Source organism: Anneissia japonica, unplaced genomic scaffold (assembly GCF_011630105.1).
Source record: "Anneissia japonica isolate Jap-2015-1 unplaced genomic scaffold, ASM1163010v1 scaffold286270_len1212_cov283_single, whole genome shotgun sequence".
NCBI lineage: Eukaryota > Metazoa > Echinodermata > Crinoidea > Comatulida > Comatulidae > Anneissia > Anneissia japonica.
This window is the reverse complement of record NW_022704682.1, coordinates 1-1,212: the sequence shown is the minus strand read 5'-3', so window position 1 is coordinate 1,212 and position 1,212 is coordinate 1. Positions and strand designations below refer to the sequence as shown.

Below are 1,212 nucleotides of genomic sequence, written 5' to 3'. Positions count from 1 at the left end.
AACTGACATTTGTGCTGGACTGGGTTGCTCAAACATGCTCTAGAGATCCTAGATCACTGTTAGCGAGCTCTCCAAAACAACTGTCAAGACATAAACATAGCAGAACAGAAATTTTGAAAAACAGTGTGATTTTCATTTTGTAATTATATAACTTCTATTTTTTCAATGCTTATAGTTTTTACCTTCTCAACTCCATTTAGAATACAATACACAGCAATCTCTATAGTGGGCTGGCCTTTACAGTCTAATATCTCACGTCCAACTACCTGACTAATAGTGGCTGGTTTAGAGAGCTGAGAAAAGTATTCGGACTAAGAGAGAAAAAATAGTTTATGAAATTAAATTACCTATTTGTGTGTTATCATTCTAATTTGGTCTTTCACATATTGAATGAGAAACATAATACTGTACAGTAATAATAATAATAAAAAATAATAATAATAATAATAATAATAATACTATTAATATAATAATAATAATAATAATTTTATATCAATAATATTGTAAATAAACAAGCTTGATTTGAAAATGCAATGTATGGGACTTTGTACCACACATTTTATAGTAAATCCTCAATGCACCATAAAATGAGAATTAGTGAGTGACAAGACTAAATAATATTAATACAATATACTTCATTTTCCAACAATAAACAGGGAGCTTCATGTTATAATTATTACTATAAATAACAGTTGATTAAGTTTGATAACAATATCTGCAAAAAGATTATTAGATACTCAAATAAATGCCCGCCTGAAATTTAGAGTATAAAAAAGGGTTAAAAATAAAATTTAACTCATAATGGAGTAAAACATTATAGTGACATAAATGGAGTTGCTTCCATTTATTTAGAACACAGCTAATCGAAGCGTAACATTTATTTGAAAAACATCATAATGCCTCGGGCCATTTCAAGTCAAAGGATTTGTTTATTCCAAATGACTTTCTGGAGGGTAGTTTATTCAAGGGGGTACATTAAAATTAATAAAGTAATAATATCCATTACACATACCAAACTACCAAAAATATCATCTGGGTTCTGATAAAACAAGGAATTCAATATTTCTTCAATTCTTTCAGGAACATTATTTTCCTGATAAAAAATGACAGCTTTCTTCTTCAACTCGTACAATTCTAGGGCATGCCGCTGAGAGGCGCCACAACCTGACATGATACCTGGTGGGGGAAAATATAGGACAATAACATTTTATT

At 29.7% G+C, this 1,212-nt stretch overlaps 1 protein-coding gene across 1 annotated transcript; it reads right to left on the bottom strand.

Annotated features, from left to right (window-relative positions):
• Positions 1-89: 89 nt before the first annotated feature.
• LOC117104772 (enolase 4-like) lies at positions 90-1,180 on the bottom strand. The gene is made up of 2 exons (XM_033245624.1): positions 1,013-1,180; positions 90-311 (listed from the first exon to the last, which is right to left on the bottom strand). Exons 1-2 carry the CDS (start codon positions 1,169-1,171, stop codon positions 144-146), a joined length of 327 nt encoding a protein of 108 aa, XP_033101515.1. The 5' UTR covers positions 1,172-1,180; the 3' UTR covers positions 90-143.
• Between the last annotated feature and the right edge of the window lie 32 nt (positions 1,181-1,212).

Coding starts and splice junctions, on each gene's coding strand:
- LOC117104772 (XM_033245624.1), bottom strand. CDS start 1,171: ATGTCAGGTTGTGGCGCCTCTCAGCGGCATGCCCTAGAATTGTACGAG. Junction 312..1,012: donor ATGATATTTTTGGTAGTTTG/GTATGTGTAATG, acceptor TTTCTCTCTTAG/TCCGAATACTTTTCTCAGCT.